The sequence below is a fragment of the Triturus cristatus genome, chromosome 5_1, assembly GCF_964204655.1.
Source record: "Triturus cristatus chromosome 5_1, aTriCri1.1, whole genome shotgun sequence".
NCBI lineage: Eukaryota > Metazoa > Chordata > Amphibia > Caudata > Salamandridae > Triturus > Triturus cristatus.
This window is the reverse complement of record NC_140587.1, coordinates 815,380,080-815,403,971: the sequence shown is the minus strand read 5'-3', so window position 1 is coordinate 815,403,971 and position 23,892 is coordinate 815,380,080. Positions and strand designations below refer to the sequence as shown.

Genomic DNA, 23,892 nt, shown 5'->3' with positions numbered 1-23,892 from the left:
GGGTGATATTTGCAACTTATTATAAGACCGGTTAAGTTGGGAGTTTCCACCTCCTTTGATAATACGGAGTAGGTGAACATGCGGCCTTGACTGTTCTGAGCCCCTACACGGGTAAGCATATTTTGGGGATACTGGTTTAGTGATCTCTATCCCCCACTCTTCAAAAGTCAGCTTACTTGCCAGAATATCTGCCATTAATGTGAGGGTTTGAGGTTCTGTATTGTCGATTCAATCCCACTCCTGCTGGCAGCCAGGGTTTCAAATTCAACTCCTAGAATATCTTACAGGGTTAGATAAGATACGATGTAAACGTTTTTAAACAGCTTCAGCAGATTGGGCCTGCTTAAAACGTCATGTGGGCCCTAAGAGGAGTAGTACGGGGTAAAAATCAGTTTTGTTGGTGTTTGTTCGCCACTGGTCTTGATGTATGTACCGCTGACATGGCTAGTAACAGGATTGTCCCGCGGTTCGTCTTTCGGGGGACAGTTGAGTCGGATAAGGGAACTGCCCAGAGTAGGAGAGACTTTAGTGTTTTGCAAGACTGTTCCAATCAGGCCAGGCCCAGAAGCTCAGCCTCCGATTACAGAATTTGTTTGTTGAGTGGCACTGAGCTGGGTTTGCAACACAGTTGGAGGGTCAGTGACTATATTATGGGGCCTGGCCCACAGTGAGCTTTTGTGGATTGGGTGTCCCTGAACTGAGTTTGCGACGCTGAGGGGACGTATGGTACCTCTCGATGGTTAGCAAATTTGCTTTTGTGGAATGTGTCATTTCGTTTTGGACATTGTACAATAAACATACGGTAAAATAGGCTATATAAATTCGGTCCAGCCACCATTTTGCAGTTTCTGTTCCCTGATCCCAGAAGAGTCTTGCTGGATCACATCATTTCACGCAGTTTCTTTTTTTTGGGCCCTGAGATAGATATAGATATATATATAGATTATCTACTGGCGGTCGCCAGTAGATAGTTATAGTTAGGACCGTGTTTCCATAGGAAATCCGAAAATTCTATTTTGAATAACTTTGGCGCCGGTGGACGAATCCTCGCGAAATTTTCAAAACTAATGGGGCGCTCAGCTCCTACCCTGAAAGTCTCGGGGTGATTCGTCAAGCGGGGGCTGAGAAAAAAGGGGGGTCCCAAAACACGTTTTCCCCATGCATTTTCCCATAGGACCTTTAGTCGAAGGTACAGCCCGAACGGCTGTACAGAATTACTTGAAATTGGCAAAGAGGTAGTCCTCAGGCCAGGGATGTGCCTTTTGCATATATGGTGTCAATCTGTTCAGTAGTTCCTGAGAAAATTGCATTTAAAAGCACATAAATATCTATACGCGCGCACCGTGCGCGCACGGTGCGCGCACCATAACGTGCGCGAGCGTAATTCTGATTGGTGGTTACATGTCAGTCAACATTCGAATCGGTCGAAACCAGGAAAGGTCAGCCGCCATTTTGTGTGTGACAGTGAAAAAGAAAGGTGGAGAACGTGAAAAGGGGGCAGGGTAGAGAGTTCCTGACCCCCTAACCTTTGTCAGGGGGTCCCTGAAGGACCCCGAAGGGTGAAAAAAACATTTTTAATTTTTCAAAAAAAATCGCGGGGTGCGCGCACGGTGAAAAACCTTAAAAAAAAAAAAAACATTTTAAACGAGCCATTCCATATTACAGGATACAGTCAATCTAGAACTATATACATAGGTAGCTTATTGTAAAATAAATATATAAAAAATATAATAATACATACATAACTTAGCATTTAAAAAACCTTACAAATTCACTTAAAAAAAACCATAGGTTTCACACATGTTATAGTTAGCTGGACATTTCACTCGTAAAAAACCATTGAAATTCCCCCGTTATAGTTAGTTCAGATAACTATAACTCGCGCGACCGCCACTCTATCACAAGGATGATGTCATGAGTGATGCCACTGACCATGTCATGAGTGATGTAATATGTGACGTCATGAGCAGTGGATTGCGGGCGCACGAGTTATAGTTATCTGAACTAACTATAACGGGGGAACTTCAATGGTTTTTTACGAGTGAAATGTCCAGCTAACTATAACATGTGTGAAACCTACGGTTTTTTTAAGTGAATATATATATATAGATATAGATATAAATTATCTACTGGCGACCGCCAGTAGATAGTTATAGTTAGGACCGTGTTTCCATAGGAAATCTCAAAATTCTATTTTGAATAACTTTGGCGCCGGTTGACGAATCTTCGCGAAATTTTCAAAACTAATGGGGCGCTCCGCTCAGCTCCTACCCTGAAAGTCTCGGGGGGGATTCGTCAAGCGGGGGCCGAGGAAAAAGGGGGGTCCCAAAACACGTTTTCCCCATGCATTTTCCCATATGACCTTTAGTCGAAGGTACAGCCCGAACGGCTGAACAGAATTACTTGAAATTCGGCAGCGAGGTAGTCCTCAGGTCAGGAATGTGCCTTTTGCATATATGGAGTCAATCTGTTAGGTAGTTCCTGAGAAAATTGCAGTTAAAAGCACATACATATCTATAGCCGCGCACCGTGCGCGCACCGTGCGCGCACCCCAACGTGCGCGAGCGTAATTCTGATTGGTTGTTACATGTCAGTCAAAGTTCGAATCGGTCGAAATCAGGAAGTGTCGACCGCCATTTTGTTTGTTTTCAGTGCGAGAGTGGAAAAGGAAGGTGGCGAACGTGAAAAGGGGGCAGGGTAGAGAGTTCCTGACCCCCTAGCCTTTGTCAGGGGGTCCCTGAAGGACCCCGAAGGCAGAAAAAAACATTTAAAAAAAATGTTTTTTAAATCGCGGGTGTGCACGCACCGTGCGCGCACGGTGAAACACCATTAAAAAAAAAAAACAATTTTTAATACGTAGTTTATTGAAAAATAAATATATAAAAAAATACATACATAACTTGGCATTTAAAAAACCGTACAAATTCACTGAAAAAACCATTGGTTTCACACACGTTATAGTTAGGTGGATATTTCACTCGTAAAAAACCAATGAAATTCCACCGTTATAGTTAGTTCAGATAACTATAACTCGCGCGACCGCCACTCTATCACAAGGATGATGTCATCAGTGATGTCATGAGTGATGCCACTGACCATGTCATGAGTGATGTAATATGTGACGTCATGAGCAGAGGATTGCGGGCGCGCAAGTTATAGTTATCTGAACTAACTATAACGGTGGAATTTCATTGGTTTTTTACGAGTGAAATATCCACCTAACTAGAACATGTGTGAAACCTATGGTTTTTTAAGTGAATTTGCAAGGTTTTTTAAATGCTAATTCCTAACTATAACGTGTGTGAAACTGATCGTTTTTTCAGTGAATTGAATATATATATATATATATATATATATCTTAAAAAATCACTTTTAAACAGCGTGCTCTCAGGGAAGGACAAACACAAAGTACTCATGGGTGTCCGTTGTTTCACCTGTGACGAGGCTTGATCACGTGAATGGAGGCAGCAAAGAGAGTGCAACATAAGTAGTGTTACCATGGAAATGATCATGACGTCAGCATCGTCTCCAAAACAGCAGGCATCTTGGAATGGTGTTAAAGAACAAGTTACTTACCTTCGGTAACGATGTATCTGTAAGAAACATTAGTTAGTTAGATTCCTCACCTTAGAATATCCCCAGGCGTCAGACTGGATCCGGAAGATTTTTCGTCAGCAATACCCCTTGCGCGTCGTTAGGCGTCGTCTGCGGCTCCGCGTCCGTCGTCGGCGTCGTGCGCCGGGATGACGTCGGAGTACTTAGACGCCGCCCTCGCGCGCTGACGTCAGTTCTTGTACATAGCCTTCCGCGCCAGGAACGCAGAGCCATGCAAAGACCGACACTGGTGCCAAAAATAAAATCTAGGGGCCTGAAAAGGATAACCTTAACCCTAGATGTCAGTTCGCAGAACGGGGAGGATGGGTGGGTCGGTGAGGAATCTAACTAACTAATGTTTCTTACAGATACATCGTTACCGAAGGTAAGTAACTTGTGAATCTGAAAGAAACACGTTAGTTAGATTCCTCACCTTAGAATAGATACCCAAGCAATACCATCCCCGGTGGTGGGTCTGCGAACCAAGATCACACCAGAAAGTCCTGGAGGACAGAACGGCCAAAGAAGCCATCCCTCCGGACTTGGCTGTCAAGGCAATAATGCCTGGCAAACGTGTGTAGCCCACGTCGCCGCCTGACAGATGTCCTGCAAAGGGACTCCCCGTCCCAAGGCAGCAGTAGCCGCTGTGGCCCGAGTAGAATGGGCGCGCAGCCCAACAGGCGGGTCCTTTTTTGCCAAAGAGTAACAAATTTTGATGCACAGAACGACCCACCGAGAGATGGTCCGTTTGTGCACAGCTTTCCCCTTCTTAGCACCCACGTATCCAACGAAAAGTTGGTCGTCCACCCGGAACTGCTTTGTGCGGTCCAAATAAAAGGAGAGCGCACGTTTTGGGTCCAGACGGTGGAGCCTCTCTTCCTCTTTGGAAGGATGCTGAGGCGGAAAGAAGGTGGGCAAGGTGACAAACTGCCCAAGATGAAAGGGGGTCACCACTTTCAGAAGAAAGGAGGGACGAGGCCGAAGGACAACCTTGTCCGGATGAACAGACAGAAAAGGAGGCTTTGAAGATAAAGCCTGGAGCTCACTCACCCGTCTAGCCGAGGTGATGGCTACCAGAAAAGCAGTCTTAAGAGTCAGAAGACGAAGAGGACAATTGTGAAGAGGCTCGAAGGGAGCGCACATCAGGAATGTCAAGACCAGATTCAAGTCCCACTGAGGCATTACGAAAGGGACAGGAGGGAACGTGTGAGTAATGCCTTTTAGAAAGCGTGTAACCACAGGGGACTTGAAAAGAGAAGGCTGATCAGGAAGCCGCAAGAAGGCGGAGATGGCAGCAAGATAACCTTTCAGGGTGCCCAGGGCAGAGCCCTGCCGGGCCAGAGAAAGAAGAAAGAGGAGAACCTCAGAAAGAGGGGCGGAAAGGGGATCCACAGCCTTTGCTGTGCACCATGCCACAAATTTGTTCCACCGGCAGGCGTATACCGTCTTTGTGGAGGGACGCCTGGCTGCCAGAATGATATCACAGACTTCAGGAGGCAAGTCAAATGGCATCAACTGCCGCCGCTCAATCTCCACGCATGGAGGTGGAGGCTGGACAGGTTCGGGTGGAGGACCGTCCCCTGCTGCTGCGACAGAAGATCCTCCCGAAGGGGCAGACGTATCGGGGGATCGGTCAACATACTGAGTAGCTCGGGATACCAGTATCTTCGTGCCCAATTCGGAGCCACCAAGATGACTTGGGCCCGGTCGTGCCTGATCTTCTTCAGCACTCTGGGCAGAAGTGGTATAGGCGGAAAGGCGTACAACAGACCGCAACTCCACTCGTGACGAAAAGCGTCGCCGAGCGAGTGCCGCCTTGGAAATTCCAACGCGCAGAACTGCTGACATTGCGCGTTCTCTTCGGTGGCGAATAGATCTAACCAAGGCTCTCCCCACTGCTGAAAGAGACCTTGCGCCACTTCGGAGTTCAGACGCCATTCGTGATCCATCATGCACCGGCGGCTGAGTTCGTCCGCTCTGGCGTTCAGAGAGCCCGCCAGATGTTGAACCACTAGGGTGATGCCCTGGTGTTCCAGCCACGTCCAGAGGCGCAGAGCCTCCTGACAAAGGGTCCACGACCCCACCCCGCCCTGTTTGTTGCAATACCACATGGCGGTGGTGTTGTCCATGAACACCTGCACGACACTGCCCCTGACAGAGGGAAGGAAGGCTTTCAGTGCAAGTCGGATCGCTCTCAACTCCAACAGGTTGATGTGGAGACGAGACTCCGCCGGAGACCAGAGGCCTCTGATCTCTGCCTCTCCCATATGGCCACCCCATCCCAGGAGGGACGCATCCGTCACTACGACATGGTCCGGTTGGGGAAGGGAGAGGCTCCTGCCCATGACCCAATCGCGGTCCGTGAGCCACCACTGCAACTGCTGTGCAGTGCCCTCCGAGATCAAGACATGGTAGGACAGGTTGCCGTGATGCTGGGCCCACTGAAACTTCAGGTCCCACTGCAGAGCCCGCATGCGCCGCCTGGCGTGATGCACTAGTAGGATGCAGGAGGCCATCAGCCCCAGAAGCCGCAACACTAGCCTGACCGAAACCCAGGATAGAGGCCGAAAGATGGGAATCAGGGCCTGTATATCCCGGACCCGCTATTCCGGTGGATAGACCCGGAATTGCGCCGAATCGAGAACCGCTCCGATGAAAAGGAGCTTCTGAGAGGGACTCAGGTGTGACTTCGGCACGTTGATGGAAAACCCCAGCAAATGCAGGAGATCCGCCGTAGTCTGGAGGTGGGAGACGACTGCCTGGGGCGAGCCCGCCTTCAACAACCAGTCGTCGAGATAGGGGAAGACTGGAACCCCTGATCTGCGCAGATGAGCTGCGACCACCGCCATCACGTTCGTGAACACCCGAGGGGCACTGGTGAGGCCGAAGGGGAGCACGGTAAACTGAAAGTGCTCTTGGCCCACCGTGAACCGCAGGTAACGCCGGTGGGCCGGCAGGACGGGGATGTGGAAATAGGCGTCCTGCAAGTCCAACGCTCCCATCCAGTCTCCGGGGTCTAGGGCAGCTAGAACCTGAGCCAAAGTCAACATCTTGAACCGTTCCTTCCGGAGGAAGGCATTGACGTTCCGGAGGTCCAAGATACGGCGTAGGCCCCCCTTGCCCTTCTTGGGAACCAGAAAGTAGTGGGAATAACAACCACGACCTACTTCTGGGCTCGGAACGCGCTCGACGGCCCCCTTGGCCAAGAGGGCGGAAACCTCCTCGTGGAGAAGATGCAAATGATCCCCCGAGATACGGTGGTGCTGCGGTGGCATGGCTGGAGGGGTCGTCTCGAAGGGGAGGGAGTAGCCCCTTCGGACGATTTGCAGCACCCACCTGTCCGATGTGATGGACCGCCAGTGGAGCAGGTGATGGCGAACTCTGCCGCCCACTGGCGTGGAATGGGCCTGAAAGCTCGGACTAGGAAGGCTTTGAGGCGGATGCTGCCGGGGTGGATGTGGGCTGACCTCGTCGTCCTCCAGATCCGCCTCGGCGGAAACCACGTCCGCGACCGCGCGCAGGTTGGTTCTGCGGCTGGTGGCTAGGCGCACGTGAGGAGGCACCCCTTCCTTGGCCACGAAAGGGGCGAAAAGCGGAAGATTGCGACCGCGGGGCCGAGAGGCCCAAGGACTTGCCCGTAGCCCGGGAGTCCTTAAAGCGGTTCAGCGCACTGTCCGCCTTCTCGCCAAACAGGCGAGTGCCATCAAACGGCATGTCCATGAGAGTACTCTGGACATCGCCGGAAAACGACGTGGACCGCAGCCAGGCGTGACGTCGAAGCGCCACAGTGGTGGAAATGGCCCTACCCAGCGAGTCCGTGGTGTCAAGCCCACAACGTATAGCATGTCGCGCTGCATCCCTCCCATCGGCCAGAGCCTGGGTAAGACGTGTCTGGACCTCCTCCGGACACAGGGGCAGCGCGTCCTCCACCGCATCCCACAGAGAGGGGGAATAACGGTCCAAGAGACAAGCGGTGTTCAAAGACCGCAGGCCCAAACTAAGGGAAGAGAACAGTTTCTTGCCAAACTGCTTCAGTCTCTTGGAATCCCGGTCCGGCGGGGCGGTCGGGAAAGAGGATTGGGAGGTGGAGGCCTGGATAACCAGGCTCTCAGGGGTAGGGTGTTGGGACAGAAAACTGGGGTCGCCCGGAGCAGGGCGGTGGCGCCTGGCAACGTTCCTGTCCACAGGAGGAACTGTGGAGGGCTTGGACCAGGTGCCCTGTAGAACGTCAGTGAGGGCCTCATTGAATGGCAGCAGAGGCTCAGTGGAGCTTGCTGCAGACTGAAGCACCTCAGTGAGGACGTTCGTCCTCACAGCCACGGCAGGTAGCTCGAGCCCAAGGGCTGCGGCCGCCTTGCGCAGCACCACGGAGAAAGCAGCACCCTCCTCCGAAGCCACAGTCGGAGGAGAGATGAATCCAGTATCTGGTGAGGTATCCAGACCACTGGCCTCCCCCAGTTCATCTGCCCAGTCCTGGGACAGTTGGGCCTGATGGGCCATAGGATCCTCGGATCCCTCCCAGTAGTCCCCATCATCCGACTCCTGGTGTAGAGGAGAAAGTAACGGAGCCGGGCGGTAGACAAAATGTGTCTCTAGCGGCGCCGATCTCGGCGTCCATCGACGCCGGACCGGCGCCGGGCCCGGAGCGGGACTGAACTGGGGCACGACGTCGATCGGGGTCGGCGTCGGGGGTGGAACCGGAGTCGACGCCGGTGGAGGAGGCATGACGAGGTCGACCGGCGTCGACGGGGACTCGAGAACGGGTCCCTCGGGCGCTTGCGGCGTCGAGGCCGGAGCCGTCAACGGCGTCGAGGCCGGAGCCGTCAACGGCGCCGGGGCCGGAGCCGCCGGCTGGCAAGGCAGCCCAGTCGGGTCCGCGGGGCCCGAAGGCGCACCAGCGGGCGCCTACGGCGGAGCCAGTTTCCTCATGGCCGAGAGGAAGGCACTGACTTCCGCCGGCGTCGCGTTAGTCCCAGGGACCGGAGGGTATGGGGACGGACGCGGCGCCTGCGGCTCCGACGGAGCCGCGGGGGTGGAACCACCCTGACCCTCAACCGAGTTGCGCGACCGGCGAGGGGAGTCCGAAGAGCGATGTCGCCTCTTGGACTTCTTGGAATGCTTCGACTTACCCGAAGACTTTGATCCCGACGACCGATGGTGACGTCGGCTGCGGCTCCGCGACCGATCCTTGGACCTCCTCCTGGACCGGGATCGAGAGGCGCGCGGAGCCGAGTGGCGAATCTCGAGGAGCTTACGGGACCGCTCCCGTCTAGCCTTCGAGGTCAGGGCCTTACAGTCCGAGCACGACTCCGCGTCGTGGTCGAGGCCCAAACAGTACAGGCACCGGCGATGATGGTCCGTAACCGACATCAATCGGGTACAGTCCGTACAGGCTTTAAACCCAGGCATCCTACCGGCACCGGTGTCGATATGACAGGATCAAAAAGGATCAAAAATTGACTAAAGGGGTAGCTCTCCCGGATCTGCGCTTACTGGCGCGGAAAAAAGAAGAACTGACGTCAGCGCGCGAGGACGGCGTCTAAGTACTCCGACGACGTCATCCCGGCGCACGACGCCTACGACGGACGCGGAGCCGCAGACGACGCCTAGCGACGCGCAAGGGGTATTGCTGACGAAAAATCTTCCGGATCCAGTCTGACGCCTGGGGATATTCTAAGGTGAGGAATCTAACTAACGTGTTTCTTTCAGATTCTCGTATACACTAAATATAACATTATTTTCAAACTTGGTACTTATCAAATGTTTCAAAGCCAAATATCCAGGCTGCATTGAATAAGTCACTGAGAGCGAAGGGCTAAAGAGAAAATTATTCCAAACTGGAAACCTTTATAAAAACACATTCATTATGTTGTTACCCCAGGGAAGGGGTACAAAGGAACAGAGCTCATTGGATATGGTCAGCCAAAATTATTTAAAATAAACCAGCATTAGAAACTACTCGCTACACAAAGAAAGGTCACACCTTTAATCTAATCCTAATGTACTGACTGCAGACACATTTGCCTACATTATACAATTCTCATACAAGATAAAAAAGGAAGTGTTGGACACAAAGAGCATATAAAATCCCATGAACAAAAGAGATAATTTAACAATATGTGAAGGAAAGTTATGATGAAAAAGAGGTGCTTACCGAATCCAGAAGATCGTCGTGTCTCCCAGTTTGCAAATCCACCAGTTGTAGTAAGTGATGGCAGTGAAGTTAGCAATCCTGCTCCCACATTTGCACCAAAAGTTGTTCCAGCACGAACACAGTTTTGTATATATCCAGATTGTGAGGCAGAATCCAAAAACCTAGCTGGAAGTCCATATGCTGCAGAAACACCAACGGGAAACTGAGGCAAGTCAATATTGGCACTTGCTGGTTCACTTCCTAAATACTGTTGAGAAAGTTGTGTTGAAATTGAACACAAAGGCAGCACCGTATTATGTACAGAATACACATCATTGTATGCAGCTGGAGGTTTAAAGGTTGAAATAGGGACATATGGGTTATCCTGAACTTTAGTACAGAGACTATTTGCAGACAATATACATGATGGTGCCAGCTGTGAAGTCTGAGATCCTTTCATGGTACTTTCTGGTGCAATTAAAGGAACATTTACATTAACTTGCTTAGAGTTGTAGGGGAGACCGGATTTGCTTGGCGAGACCGAGTTGACACAATCAATTTTCGCCTTTGAAGCAATACCTTGAATATCAGATTCCAACTTCATTTTAGAGGAAGATTTATTGATTTCATCTCTATCATTAACATTTTTAGATTGCAGTCCTGGTTTTGTAAGGGTTTTTCTTATGGAGGCATTTAAAGATGTTCTCTCTTCATTACGCTGGAATGAGACATTTTCAGTATCCTTAGAGTATTCCTCTGAAGGAGTCGGACTGGCTCGAATTATTGTTGTGCTCAGCTGAAATGTGTTGTTGCTCTAGGGACATAGAATTGTACTAGTTAAAACAATCTGTCTCAAAAGCAGTAAAACTTCAAAAACTAAATTAAGATGAAAATGGGTTAATATTTTTTTTCAATTGACACTTGAAAGATAACCATACCATATATGTCCCATTGATCGCATATGCACACATTCTAGAACGATGTAGAGAAAAGCAGAATCATTCCATCAGTTACAGGCAAACACATACTAGCATTTACAGCAGGTTAAAAACTGATCAAATTAGTGGATCATGCACTGTTGGGTGTCAGGCAAAGCTGCCATGATCAGAACCAGTATGCTAAGTTAAAACTTTCTTATCCATAAGAAAAAAACAGCACATGACTCAAAATGACAAAAATCAGAAAGGAAACAAGGTTGGCAAAACAGTTGCAAACGTAACCAGGTAAACAGAAATACCACAGCGACAAGTAGGCGTTAGTTGCCCCACCACCAAACTTAGGAGAGGTTTAGACAAAGGCCTAAACCCAGAGCATCATCTTTAGACTGGCATTTTACTTGGAAATCAAGTAGGTCCTTCAAGGACCTATACGGTCCTGGCTAGTTAATCTGTTGGCGAAACAATGAACACCATGGCATCACATGTCGGTCAGATCAAGCAGGGGGCCGATGGTGAAATGAAATGCAATGAATTTGGTGGGATTTTGATAGAGAGAACAGAAAGGAGCTTTAGAACACACGGATTGCAATGGTTTAAGATTCTGTCTGCTAAAGCCATCGGAGGGGAGATACTAAAGTTGGTTGTGAACCTTGGGATCAAGGTTAGAGAAGCAGCCTGGCATTCCTGCAAGCTAAAACACCCCAAAAAAACCAACCCACTGCCATATTGGCATGATAAACAATTTCAAAATGCATAACTTAAAGAACAACTTATTTATCTTCGGTAACAATATTAACTGTAAGAGAGATTAGTAGTTATAGATTCCTTACCTTAGAATTACCCCCAGGCTTCAGACTGGACCACGAGAATTTTTTTCGTAGCAGTACCCCTGCGTGCCGGAAGGTGGCGTCGGACGTCATTGTGGTCGCCGGTATGACGTTGCGGTATCTACTTAGACGCCATCCCTGCGAACTGACGTCAGTTCTTTACATGACATTCCACGCCAGAAGCGCAGAGCCATGCAAGACACCGACCACTGGTACACAAAACTAGGGCCCTGAAGGGAAGTCCCTTACCCTAGATGTCAGTTCGCCGAACGGGGAGGATGGGTGGGGCGGTGAGGAATCCATAACTAATCTATGTCTCTTACAGATATATCGTTACCAAATGTAAGTAACTTGTTCATCTGAAAGAGTCAGTTAGAGATTCCTCACCTTAGAATAGATAACCCAGGAATACCAACCCCGGAGGTGGGTCTGCTAACCAAGTTCACACCAGCAAGGCAAGTCCTGGAGAACTGAAAGGCCAAAGAAGCCGTTTGTCCGGACTGGTCTGTTCAGGCAGTAGTGTTTGGTAAACGTGTGCAATGAAGCCCACGTAGCTGCCTGGCAGATGTCATGAAGGGGTACTCCACGTCCCGAAGCAGTAGTAGCTGCCATTGCCCTGGTGGAATGGGCACGCAACCCCACTGGAGGTTCCTTTTTCGCTAAGGAATAGCAGATTTTGATGCAAAGAACGACCAATCAAGAGATGGTTTGTTTTGCACGGCCTGACCTTTCTTGGCGCCCACATAGCCAACAAAGAGCTGGTCATCCACCAGGAATGGTTTTGTGCAATCCAGATAGAATGAAAGCGCATGTTTTGGATCCAGACAATGGAGCCTCTCCTCATCTTCAGAAGGGTCCAGGGGCGGGAAGAAGGTGGGCTAAGTGATGGTCTGTCCTAAGTGGAAAGAAGTAACAACTTTGGGCAGGAAAGAAGGCCTAGTGGAAGGACCACTTAGTCCAGATGAACAGCCAGGAAAGGAGGTTTGGCCTGAAGCTCGCTCACCCTGCGAGCAGAGGTGATGGCAACCAAAAAGGCAGTTTCAAGAGGCAAAAGTCTAAGAGGACAGTTATACAGCAGCTCGAAAGGAGCGCACATAAGGTAGGTCAGAAATAGGTTCAAGTCCCACTGGGGCATTACGAAAAGAATTGGAGAAAACAAGTTAGTAATGTCCTTTACAGCGATTTACAATAGGGGACTTGAAAAGAGAAGGCTGATCAGAAAGCAGAAGAAAGGCCAAAATGGCCGAAAGATAGCCTTTTAAAGTGCCCAGCGCAGATCCCTGCAGGGCCAAAGAAAGAATGAAGAGGAGAACCTCTGAAAGGGAGGCAGAAAGGGGATCTACAGCCTTAGCAGCGCACCATGCCACAAATTTGTTCCATCTACAGGCCTATACCGTTTTGGTGGAGGGACGCCTGGCTGCCAAGATAACGTTACAGACTTCGGGAGGAAAGACGAAAGCTGTCAACTGTCGCCACTCAAACTCCACGCAAGGAGTTGGAGGCTGGACATGTTCAGGTGGAGGACCGTCCCCTGCTGCTGCGACATAAGATCCTCTCGAAGGGGCAGTCAGATTGGAGGATCGATGGCCACGTGCAGAAGCTTGGGATACTGGACTCTTCGTACCCAGTCCAGAGCCACATGAATCACGTGGGCCTAGTCAAGCTTGATCTTCTTCAGCACTCTGGACAGAAGTGGTATAGGCCGAAAGCCGTATAGAATATCGCAACTCCACTTGCGACGAAAAGCATCGCCTAGCGAGTGCCGCCTTGGAAATTCCAACGCGCAGAATTGCTGACACTGCGCGTTCTCGTCTGTGGCGATTAGATCTAACCAAGGCTCTTCCCACCGCTGAAAGAGACCTTGCACCACCTCCAAGTGAAGACGCCATTCGCGATCCATCATGCACCGCAGGCTGAGTTAGTCAGCCCTGGCGTCAGAGAACCTGCCAAGTGTTGAACCACCAGGGACATGAGGTTCCAGCCACTTCCAGAGACGAAGTGTCTCATGACATAGGGTCCACAACCCCACCCCGCCCAGTTTGTTGCAGTACCACATGGCGGTGGTGTTGTCGGTGACCACCTGCACTACTCTCCCTTTGACAGAAGGAAGGGAGCCTTCAGTGCAAGACAGATTGCCCGAAGCTCCAGAAGATTGATGTGGAGCCCGGACTCCGCTGGAGACCAGAGGCCTCTGATCTAGAATTGATTCATCGGTTACCACTGTGAACTCTGGATGGGGAAGGGAGAGGGATCTACCGTTAACCCAATCCTGTTTTGTTAGCCACTACTGCAACTGGTGCGCAGTGTCCTCCGGGATATGGATGCAATCGGAAAGATTCCCCTGATGCTGTGCCCACTGGAACTTCAGGTCCCACTTAAGAGCCCGCATATGCCACCTGGCATAGTCACCCAGCAGGATGCAGGAGGCCATGAGGCCCAGTAGCCTCAGGGTCATTCTCACTGAAGCCCGGGATAGACACTGAAAGATCTGAATCATAGCCCGAATATCCCGGACTCGCTGCTCAGGAGGATAAGCCCGAAACTGTGCTGTGTCCAGAACCACGCCGATGAAGAGGAGCTTCTGAGAGGGAATCAGGTGTGACTTGGGCACGTTGATGGTGAACCCCAGCGAATGCAGGAGGTCGGCCGTAGTCTGGAGGTGGGAGATGACAGCCCGGGGCGAGCCCGCCTTCAACAGCCAGTCGTCGAGATGGGGGAAGACTGGAACCCTTGATCTGTGCAGATGAACTGCGACCACCGCCATCACTTTTGTGAACACCCAAAGGGTGCTGGTAAGGCCAAAGGGGAGCACGGTAAACTGAAAGTGCTCGTGGCCTACTGTGAACCGTAGGTAACGCCAATGGGTCGGCAGTACGGGGATGTGAAAAAAAAGCGTCCTGCAAGTCCAACACTAACATCCAGTCTCCAGGGTCAAGGGCAGACAGGACCCGAGCCTGTGTCAACCTTTTGAACTTCTCCTTTCGGAGGAAGCGGTCGACATTCATGAGATCCAAGATAGGACGCATGCCCTTGTCCTTTTTGGGCACCAGAAAGTAGTGGGAATAACAACCACAACCTACTTCTGGGGCAGGAAATCGATCGACGGCTCCCTTGGCCAAGAGGGCTGTAACTTCCTGTTGGAGAAGGGCAAAGTGATCCTCCGACATGCAATGGAATTGAGGTGGCATGGATGGAGGGGTAGTCTCGAAGGGGAGGGAGTAGCGCCACCGGACTATCTGCCAAACCCACCTGTCCAACATGATGTTGAATCAGTAGGGGAGGTGATGGTGAATCCTGCCGCCCACTGGCGAATGGTGGCCCTGAAAGGTCGGACTAGAAGGGCTTGGAGGCTGCTCCAGAGGGGGCACTGGTGGACTGGCCTGCCCGCGACTGTGGGTCCCACGTCCCCAGTCACGCAGAGGCTGGACAGATTTCCCAGACCTGTGGCTCTGGGTGGAACATGACAGAGCACCCCTTCCGTAGCCAAGAAAGGGGCGAAAAGCAGACTGCAGGGGGCGAGAGGTGGTAGCGAGGCCCTAGGATCTGGCCGTAGCCATGGAGTCCTTAAAGAGCTCGAGCGCATTGTCTGCCTTGTCACCAAATAAGCGACGGCCATCAAAAGGCATGTACAAAAGTTGATTGCCAGTGGATCTCAGCCAGGCGTAGCACCTCAGGGCTATTGACGTTAAAATTGTTCTCCCCAGCGAGTCGACGGTATCCACCCCACACCGGATGGTGAACTTCGCTGTGTCTCGACCATCTCCAACAGTGTGGGTGAGCACGGCCCGGACCTACTCCGGGCACTGTGGCAGCACTTGAGTAACTGTGTTCAACACAGTGTGTGTGTGTGTGTGTGTGTGTGTGTAACAGCCCAAGAGACTCAGCCACCCTACGCAACACCACAGCGTAGGAGGCTCCCTCCGCCGTAGCCACGGTAAGGGGAGAAAGCATACCAAGGTCTGGGGAGGTATCCAGACCATTGGCATCACCCAACTCCTCTCACCAGTCCGGTCTTCAAGTTGGTCTGCAAAAGGGTCAAAAGACCCCTCCCAGTCACTCAGGGCGGTAGGGAGTGCCAGGGATGAACAGTGGGACCAACCGGCGCCGGGACCAACCGGCGCCAGTACCAACGCGGGTTGAGGTCAGTCCGTGTGTGTCCATGTCGGGGGTGAGGTTTGGGTCAACGCAGGCTGGGGGCGCAGCCGGCATGGGAGTATTGCCACTGGAAACGGCACCGGGGAAGGTACAGTGAGGTCGACTGGCACCTATCCAGATCTGGATCCATGGGGGTCCTATGGCGTCAAGGCCGGAGCTGCCGGCATCAAAGGCCTAGTGCCCCCAGCCAAATCTGCAGGGCAAGAAGGCGCGCCAGCCGAGTCGGGCTACCCCAAATTGGAGTGGAGGGCTTCGTAAAATGCACGAAGCTGGGCAGGGGACGCTCCAGCTCCCGGAAACTGAGAGTAGCGCGGAGTCGTCCCACCGGGGACGAGGCCGGGGATCAGAGTCGCTCCGGGTCCCGCGGTGCGTCAGCCGATGGATGGGGAGAAGGCGAAGCGCAATGATGCTTCTTCGCCTTCTTCTTGTGCTTCGACTTAACCGATGAGTGCCAAGACTTCGATGACTAATCGTGACGGCTCTGCGACCAGCCCACGCAACCTTCCTCTGGAGCCGGGCCCTCTAAAAGCTTTCGGGACTGCTCCCGCAAAGACTTCAGTGACCGACAGGAGTCACAGGACTTGATACCGGGGTGACAACTGGACATCGCTCGTGCACCAGGAGCCGCAAGACTCAAAAAATATGTCGACAAAAGTCAAAAAAGAGTTAGATGAAAAGTGACAAGGGGCACGCTCTCCCTGGATCTGCGCCGGCTGGCGCGGAAAAAGGAAGAAATGACATTAGCGCGCATTCCAGACGCCATTCCAGCGACCACGACAACGAACACGGAGTCGACCGATGCCACCTACCGATGCGCATGGGTACTGCTACAAAACAATTTATCCGGATCCAGCCAGACGCCTGGGGGTAATCGTAAGGTAAGGAATCTATAACTACGGTCTCTTCCAGATATTAGCATCTGACAAATTGTTCTTAGAGTTCTTGTGTGAGCAAAGAGTAACAAGCTCCTTTAAATTTTGAATACTCTTCCACATCAGAATTGGTGCATCTAGAGAGGGCGGTCTCTAAATTTGCCTGTGGATGAAGAAACTGAATATGGTACGACGTTCCTCAGAGTCAAAGTGTGCAGTATCTTGGAATCCACAGACGGACGTTTATCAAAATTATCTTTAGCTACAATGATCAGGCTTTCTTGAAAAAACGTGTCTGCCTGTACAGGTAATGGGAGGCCATGGAACCAGAGGATGAGACGCAGACTGATTTACCAAGGCGACCAGAAAAAGATGACTTGGTACACAACTCAGGAGGGCTGGAGCACTGGTGCAGTCATAAGAGCTAACCAGAAACAAGAAAAGTTATTGTATTTGGCGGGAGAGAAAGATGTTAGATGTTGTACTGGAATGGGTATAAGTGATGGGGTCCCAGAGGGAAGGACAGAAGTTATGCCATTAGCTGTAAAATCTCCAAACACTACTTAAACACTTCCGTGGTGGGATTCTTGACAAAAGCCAAAAACATGTTGGAATGTACATCTAAGCTGCTCTTAACTTAAAGGAAATATTACTACATGCAATGTGCATAGTCCAGTTTCAGGAACAAACCTTCAATCGTCCAGGGGACAGAGATGACGCACACATTTGTGAGAGGTCAGCAATAGGAACAAAATATTTAGCACTTAACTTCCAAGAGACAACATTAAGAGCATGAATCAATCATGAATCCAGAGTAGTTCCTCTTCACTGCGAGGTCATGCGGAACGTCGATAAAAAAAAGGAGTACTCAAAACTTGAAGTGTAGTCTCACTTAAATCTTCTGGGAGAGTTTGTGTTCGCTACCAAGAACGTACAACTTATCCACAGACGGGAACAAAACTGGAACTAAAGGAAGATATTCAGCACTTTTGTCCAGTGACAGAGGAGGGGGGTGGAACAAACCTTTGTTATCTAAGCGAACCATGCATTGTTAGGAGGGTAGGCTGCCGGACGAATGAGGAATACTTTTGCTGTCCCAAGTTTATCCTCAGAATTGAAGTCAGCTGAAGCCATGGTGAAGTTTGCTTGTGCAGTACCTCTGAAGAATCTCTCATAAGGGAAGTGTCAGCTGCTAATAAAAAAAAAAAAAGCCTACCCCCTCCACCTCATACAATGGGATCAAATATCAAGCACTGACAAAGACAACATGTCTGAATTATTTCTTAGAAAATGGAAATGCTTCTTCACCAAGGGACAAAAGCGCTCATGTGTGGCTAAGTTAGTGTGGCACCCCGTGTCGATGTGTGTCACCTAGCAGAATGCATCTATGTTTCCATTAATGAATTAGGGCATCGTTCAGTCAGTGCATGGATGAACTGATAAATAGGATAGGAAGCGGATGGATTAAAGTGATTAATTGGACCAGTGGAAATGTGCAGTTCAGATTTTTCTGCTAAAAGTGCAGATGTGTGCAAAAACAGATCCTGCAGAGTTCAATTAGCTCACTTCCTAAACATTCACAACTGCTGAAAATAAGCTAGGTGCTGTTTTAAGTTGCCAATCAATTTATGGGACTTAATTAAGAAACATGAATTTAACATTGGGACACTTTTCTAAAATGTTGGCCTGTTCCTAGCAAAGGGTGAGTGCACTGATGGATGAATAGAATCGCTGCAGCTGAAAGAGACCCAAACATCAATATATTTAACAGTTTACAGTGCATCACTACTGGTGTACATCAAAAAGCCCCCACCCAAAATTTACCAATTTATTCCATGTCACCGGATACCTACTTTTAGAAGTGTGAACTATTCTTTGAAAAGTGGGTTTTCTGAAGACAGTTTGTTGAAATGGATGAACACACATGAAAATGATCAAAGGAAAACACAGGATTTGAAAATCTGTGTCCCTTAACATGGAATCATACAGTAAGCCTAACCAAACTCCTACTTTCATGAACTATATACCTCCAGTTACAGAAGAAAATCATAATTTAAACAGCATTAAAGAAGTTGTACCTGCTGTGTTCAAGTATTACGACTTAAACGTTGCCATATACAGATTCATTCTTGATTTCATTACATCACATTTTGGAGAGAACTGCTTTGGACATTCAAATCATGTCAATGAAGTTTTCAAGTGCAGGACCAGTAGTTTTCAGACTTAGAATTGCAGGTTTTGACTTCAGTGCTGGTACAAACATCTAATTAAGAAGGAAAGGAGAATACGGACCCCCATCCCTAATGGTCCAGCAAGGTGCCATCCCTCCTGTGTAGTACAAATAGCATATAGATCTGAAAAGGTCAGGCAGCATTCAGCAGGTAGCACAGTAGAAGTTCAGCATATGGTAAGGTCCTCTCAGTGAGTGTCATGTGGCAGAGGTTAAAGAGCAGCAGGAGAACAAAAAGTTCCACTTGGATCTCCCTTTCTGTGAATCTATTTAGGATGTGAGAACCTCATTCTTTTCACTTGCTGTAGGGCTTCCTGCATTAAGGGCTCCAGCACCAAAGAGCTAATATTGCCTCCAGTCACATTTAACTTAAAGAGCTTGAAATGGCGGGGAATAGGGATAGAAAAACTGATGGAAGAGGTGTATGTACATGCTGAATCATTGGACACAATAAAAGATAATCAAGAAAATAGGGATAATGAACAAACAAAAGAGGGGGAACAACAAACGTTTTGACCACATCCTCCCCCATCCCTGAAGGCTCTCAACTGGCTTCCAGCTGAAGGTAGATCCTCCTTTAAGATAACATGCATCACACACAAAGTCCTACACCAGAATGCCCCGCTGTACCTCGTGAACAAACTTAAAAAAGCGGGTTGCGCCAGATCGATGAGGAGCACAAACTCCCTCCTCCTCATCCCCCCCTTATTCAAAAAGAAAACCACTCAATCTCGCTCCTTCTCTGGAAACGCGCCGATCATATGGAATGCCCTCCGAAAAAAATTGCGCTGCAACCCCTCCTACAGTGCCTTCAAAAAAGACCTGAAACTACACCTCCTAGGCAAATACTGGGGTCCTTAATACGTCCTCTGACCTTCTCCGACCTCACCCTCCTCTACTTCTCTCCCTCCCCGTCACCCATCCCCCTCCCCCATTTATCTCCCTATCCTACTGCCTCCTCCCCTGAAGCCTGTCCCCACCATCTACCACTTTATACATATATGTACCAGCTTTTGTTTTGTATATGTCCACTAGACCTCAATGAACGTTTGTTGTTATTCAATCTCTTATTGCTCAGCCCTGAAGCGTGTTCCCATCACCAGCCACTTTATATGCACATGTATATGCTTTTGTAGTTACCATGTTATTCAGACCTCACTGAAACGTCTGTTTTTGTTGTATCGTATATACTGAGTTTTTGATCAACTCTTGGAATCTTGTTTAGGCACCTGTACAGCGCTCTGATACCTCCGGGTCTAGCCAGCGCTATATAAAACCTGTCAAATAAATAAAATAAATAAATAACAAAAAAACGGGAGTCTAAAACACGTGTTACTGGAAAAATTCTCAAATCATAGAAGCACGAACACTCCAATTAGGAAAAACAAAGGGGGAACCGGAAAATAAACTTGGTACACTAGGAAGCTTCGAAAAGAAAAAAATTACAAATACTGAAAGAAACCAAAAATAATTCAAAACAGTCATAGCAAGGAATAAGAGGTGATAAAACTAGATTATGCGCACTAAGAACACAAAATAAAAAAACTTCAAGAAAGAAAAAAAAAAATATACAAACAGGAACTGTGGAACCGACTACTCATCTCAAGCAAACAAAAGAACAGCAGAACATTTTGGCAACAGAAACGGGTTGACTCTAGGGGAGACACGTCACCAAAATGCAAGGATTAATGCAGAAATGTGGGGAAAATATGTATGAAATGTACCCCAAATCAGAGCCTATAGAAATGCTGGACCAGACGGACCGATAATAAAACGAACATTTTCCAAGTAAGACAGGCAACTAATGTTAACAACAAAAGGAAAAACCCAAATACAATTCACGGCAAGGTAAACCAGTCACCGGTCGTGACTGCTGAACAACTTGAATAAATCATAAAGAAATTAAAATCAGAAGGGGCCGCTGGATCAAACGGCATACCCAATGCTCTTTTTAAAATTAACGCAACTTATTAGACACAATATTTCACCCCACTCTTTAACAAGCTTTATTCCAGGAATAACATGCCGGAATCATGGAAAGGTAGTATTTTCCAGACAACATTCAAAAGTGGCAACCCTTCAATACCTTATCGATGTGGAGGCAAAGCTCTACGCAGACGGTTTATTAGAACACCTTAAAGCCTGGTTCGAAGACACTAAGTTCTTACCCCGAATGGAAACACGGTTAAGGGTTGGTATTGGGACATTGACAAAACTAACAGCCCTGCCACTATTAGTTGAAAAAGCCAAAAAAAGGAAACATAGCTATTCGAAGTTGTCATAGACCGCAAGTCTGCCTTCGACCGGGTGCTGCAGGAGCACCTATGGAAAAAAATGGCCGCGTGGGGCATACAAACCAGCATTTTGAATGCAATCAAGGAACTCTACACAGGAACCTTGGCTCAGGTCGAAAAAGGAGACGGAACATGTGCAACTAACATTTATACAAAAAACGGATTAAAACAGGGGTGCATATTAGCTCCATGCTTATTTAATATATACCTGACAGATCATGCAGAAGCACTGAGGAATATCAACACGCATCCGCCAAGTTTGGCTTACGAAGAAATAGAATATCTGCAGCATGCGGACGACCTAGTCTTACTAAGCCAAACACCTATAGAAATACAGCGCAGCATGAATGCCCTCAAAAGTTTTCTGGACAAGCAAGGGGTTGAGTTCCAAAGAAACATGCAGATCCAAAGCAGGTAAGAAGGAACTCTTTATTCTGATCATCCACTCTCCTGTTTCACAGAAAATCCTCTCAACATTCCATCATGAACTCTCAAGGAAGTTACTAAGGAATGGGAAGGAAGAGGGGGGACCGGGATGTAACAATAGAGGATACACATATTATAATGAGATTACAGCACATCTCCCTATGAAGGGAAAAAAAGAAAGAGTAAGCAATTCTAGGAAATGTCCACAAGTCTATCATTACTCCAGGTCTGTCCATTTTCCAGGCGAACTACATTCTTGCCTGCCTTGTCCACTCGTAGGGGAGCATAATACTTGCTCAACCCTGGTTGCACGTGAATTGGTTTCTTGGCAACCGCAGGAGTATCTGCTTTGTAATCAAGATTTGTGACCCCATGTTTCCTGTCATACCAAGTCTTGTATTTTTGTTGATGTAGATGAACTTTCTCCTTGCTCTGGTCTAGATCAGGTAATACACTTTTCCCACCCTCCAACCACCTGGGGTTCATTTTGGTACTAGGTTCCCTCCCTCTCAGGAACACAAAAGGCGACACTCCAGTATCACAGTTGGGAGTGGTGTGGTATGCCGAAATACACTCTCTGAGGGAATCTTCAACATTGAATCCATTGGTGATGGCTAATTGAATGTGTATTTTCACCATGCGATTCATCCTCTCTACCGGACCATTAGCTTTACGGCAGTGGAGAGCAGTCTTCTCGTGCCTTATATTTAGCTCTTCCAAGAATTCCCTCATTGTCCCAGAAACAAATTGCACTCCATTGTCTGTTACAAGGGTGGCTAGAATACCTTCATAAACAAATATGTTCTTTAAGAAAGAGATGGGTTTGCTCGTCGTGGTGGATGGCGAAAATTTGAAATTGACCCAATGGGAGGTATAATCTACGAGAACAAACATGAACCTTCTCTGAGGACCCAGGACCTCCATAGGACCAATTATATCCATGGCCAGTTTGGTCCATGGAACCAACGGTACATTGACAGGAGATAAAGGGGCTTTATGCAGAATTTTGCTTTTGTCGCTTTTAGCACAGCTTGTGCATTCTTTAACTTTGAGTTCGATCATGGAATCCATTTTAGGAAACCAAAAGCAACTCCTAACTTTGTTTTTAGTGAGGCTCCTGCCTAAATGTCCCTCATGGGCTAGGTCGATTATTTTGTTTCTCAAATCCGTGGGTGGAATGATTTTGCCACCACAATGTATCCGACCAGACATGAGCGATAACTCCAGCCTCACCTCCCAAAAATCTTTTGACTACATCAGGGACTTCGGACAGATTTTTAGGCCATCCCTTAATGATGAAGTCTTTGAGTACCTCTATGGCCTTGTCTTCCTATATACTCTTGTCCCATTCATCACTATTAAGAGAAGGAAGATGCATTGAAAAAATGGGGACGTCTAAAGGTTCCTCACTATGGTTGCCCATGAGGGAAAACCTGGATAAATAGTCAGCACTCACATTCACCGGGCCTGGTAGGTACTTCACTTTAAAACAGAAGTTCTCTAGACCCAAAACCCATTGGTTTATACGTGGAGACATGCTTTGGGTATGTTTGGATGAAAACATGAAAGTTAAAGGCTTGTGGTCGGTGTGTATAACAAATTTTATACCCCACAAGAAAAATGTTAAATGATGCACTGCCCAAAAGCATGCCAACGCCTCCCTTTCAATAACTGAGTAGTTCCGTTCTGATGAGCTAAGGGAACGGGATGCAAATGCTATGACAGTTTCCTCACGATCTCCTTTCTGAGAAAGCATGGCACCTAACCCTTTACTCGAGGCATCTGTAGTTAGTATAGTTTTTTTCTTAGGGTCAAACGTACCTAAGGCAGGCGATTCAAGAATGCGTTGTTTTATCGTTTCAACCATTTCACTGTGTTTCTTTTCCCATTCAAACACCGTTTCTCTTGTGAAGCTCACGTAATCCATCACATAAATCAAGAGAAATTTCTAACGAACTTTGACATATTCTACTAATCCAAGAAAATAAAGATTTAAGTTCATCTTTGTTAGATGGGTGCGAGGCATCCTTGACCGCTTGAATTAAGCTGAATTTGGGTCTAAAACCATCCCTGGAAATAGTATGCCCCAAATAGTCAACAGACGTGAGTTTGATCTTGCATTTTTCAATTTTCACTGTTAGACCTGCATCCGAAAGTCTATGGCACACCGTGTTGAGGGTGACGTCATGTTCCTCTTCCGTCGCCCCCATACATCAGTATGTCATCCTGGAAACAAAGGGTATTATTGACACCCTTAAGAACATGTTACATCATTTTTTGAAAGATGGAAGCCGCTGATGCAAGACCGAACGGCATCCTTACAAACATATAGACCCCAAAAGGTGAGGTAAATGCTGTCAGAGGTCTTGACTCTGGGTGAAGTTCTACTTGATGATAAGCCATTGATAAATCAATGACTGAAA

The 23,892-nt window shown here is 48.5% G+C and overlaps 1 protein-coding gene across 5 annotated transcripts in view; it reads right to left on the bottom strand.

The window, feature by feature from the left end:
* The window catches only part of CEP192 (centrosomal protein 192), a 1,978,693-nt gene that overhangs the window by 1,342,993 nt on the left and 611,808 nt on the right, over nucleotides 1-23,892 (bottom strand). For all 5 annotated transcript variants that reach the window (XM_085605862.1, XM_085605865.1, XM_085605864.1 and 2 more), the window contains exon 20: nucleotides 9,749-10,541. In XM_085605862.1, coding sequence (XP_085461988.1) covers nucleotides 9,749-10,541 — 793 coding nt within the window. The remainder of the gene's footprint in view (nucleotides 1-9,748; nucleotides 10,542-23,892) is intronic.